The sequence below is a fragment of the Nanorana parkeri genome, unplaced genomic scaffold (assembly GCF_000935625.1).
Source record: "Nanorana parkeri isolate BGI_ZX_2015 unplaced genomic scaffold, ASM93562v1 scaffold3245, whole genome shotgun sequence".
NCBI lineage: Eukaryota > Metazoa > Chordata > Amphibia > Anura > Dicroglossidae > Nanorana > Nanorana parkeri.
Genome location: NW_017309513.1, coordinates 9,079 through 10,018, shown reverse-complemented (window position 1 = coordinate 10,018; position 940 = coordinate 9,079). Strand labels below are relative to the sequence as shown.

The window sequence follows — 940 nt, the reverse complement described above, 5'->3', positions numbered from 1 at the left end:
CGGGCCAGACACGTCACCGCGACCCCCCTCCCGGCTGACTGTGTTAAATGCCCAGACGAGTCACGTTGACGCTGGCATCCAGTGAGCGGGTCATGTTGATGGTATTACAATAGATGGGTGTATAGCGGTGTGCCGGGGTTCCTTCATTCAGTGGTCACCGCCTTAGAACCCAACGTGACACATATACAATGGGGAGAATATCAGAATCTGGAGCAGTTGCCCACGGCAACCAATCAGCTTCTCTCTAGTTTGCTCAGATAAGATTTGAAAATGGAGACAGAGATGCTGATTGGCTGCCGGGGGCAACTGCTCCAGGTGATATATCTGTGAACTATTTGGAGTTGAGCCCAGACTCCCTTTCCATTTCCACATTGGTGGATCACGTCTGTGTAACGTGTGATGAAATAGTCACGGCAAGCCCGTGACAGGGTGACAACACGAGCACAATTTTGAGACGGGGACAGAGCGTGGTCACCCTCTAACAGGAAGTGCTCGACGGCGGGATCATTATAAATCAAGACTGAAAACAACCTGAACATGTTTTATAAGATGACATTTTCCAGACAAAAGACGAGGGAGCACGGAGCCGGCCAATCAGGAAGCCGGGCAGCATGTAATGACTCGCTGCCCGGCTTCCTGATTGGTCGGGGATCTGGCTAATCAGGAAGCTGGGCACCGTGTAATGATGGGACGCCCAGCTTCCCGATTGGCTGCGAAGCCGGGTTCATGCTCATGACGATGGAGCCGGCTTCACCGACCAATCACACTGCGGCCAGCTTCCTTAAATGGGACTTCCGGTATCGGTGCATCCCGAGATTTTACTACCAACGACCTCCTGGATTTCCTGGGGCCCAACAGGGCCGCTGACGGGTATCACTCCCGTACCAGGCTCGGGCCCCTTCCTAAAATCGGCAGCGGGGCCCACGCCTGGCTCCATACC

At 54.3% G+C, this 940-nt stretch overlaps 1 protein-coding gene across 1 annotated transcript in view; it reads right to left on the bottom strand.

The window, feature by feature from the left end:
• Nucleotides 1-750: 750 nt before the first annotated feature.
• Nucleotides 751-940, bottom strand: part of LOC108802952 — a 5,841-nt gene continuing 5,651 nt past the window's right edge. The window contains exon 5 of the mRNA XM_018574796.1: nucleotides 751-844. Coding sequence (XP_018430298.1) covers nucleotides 751-844 — 94 coding nt within the window. The remainder of the gene's footprint in view (nucleotides 845-940) is intronic.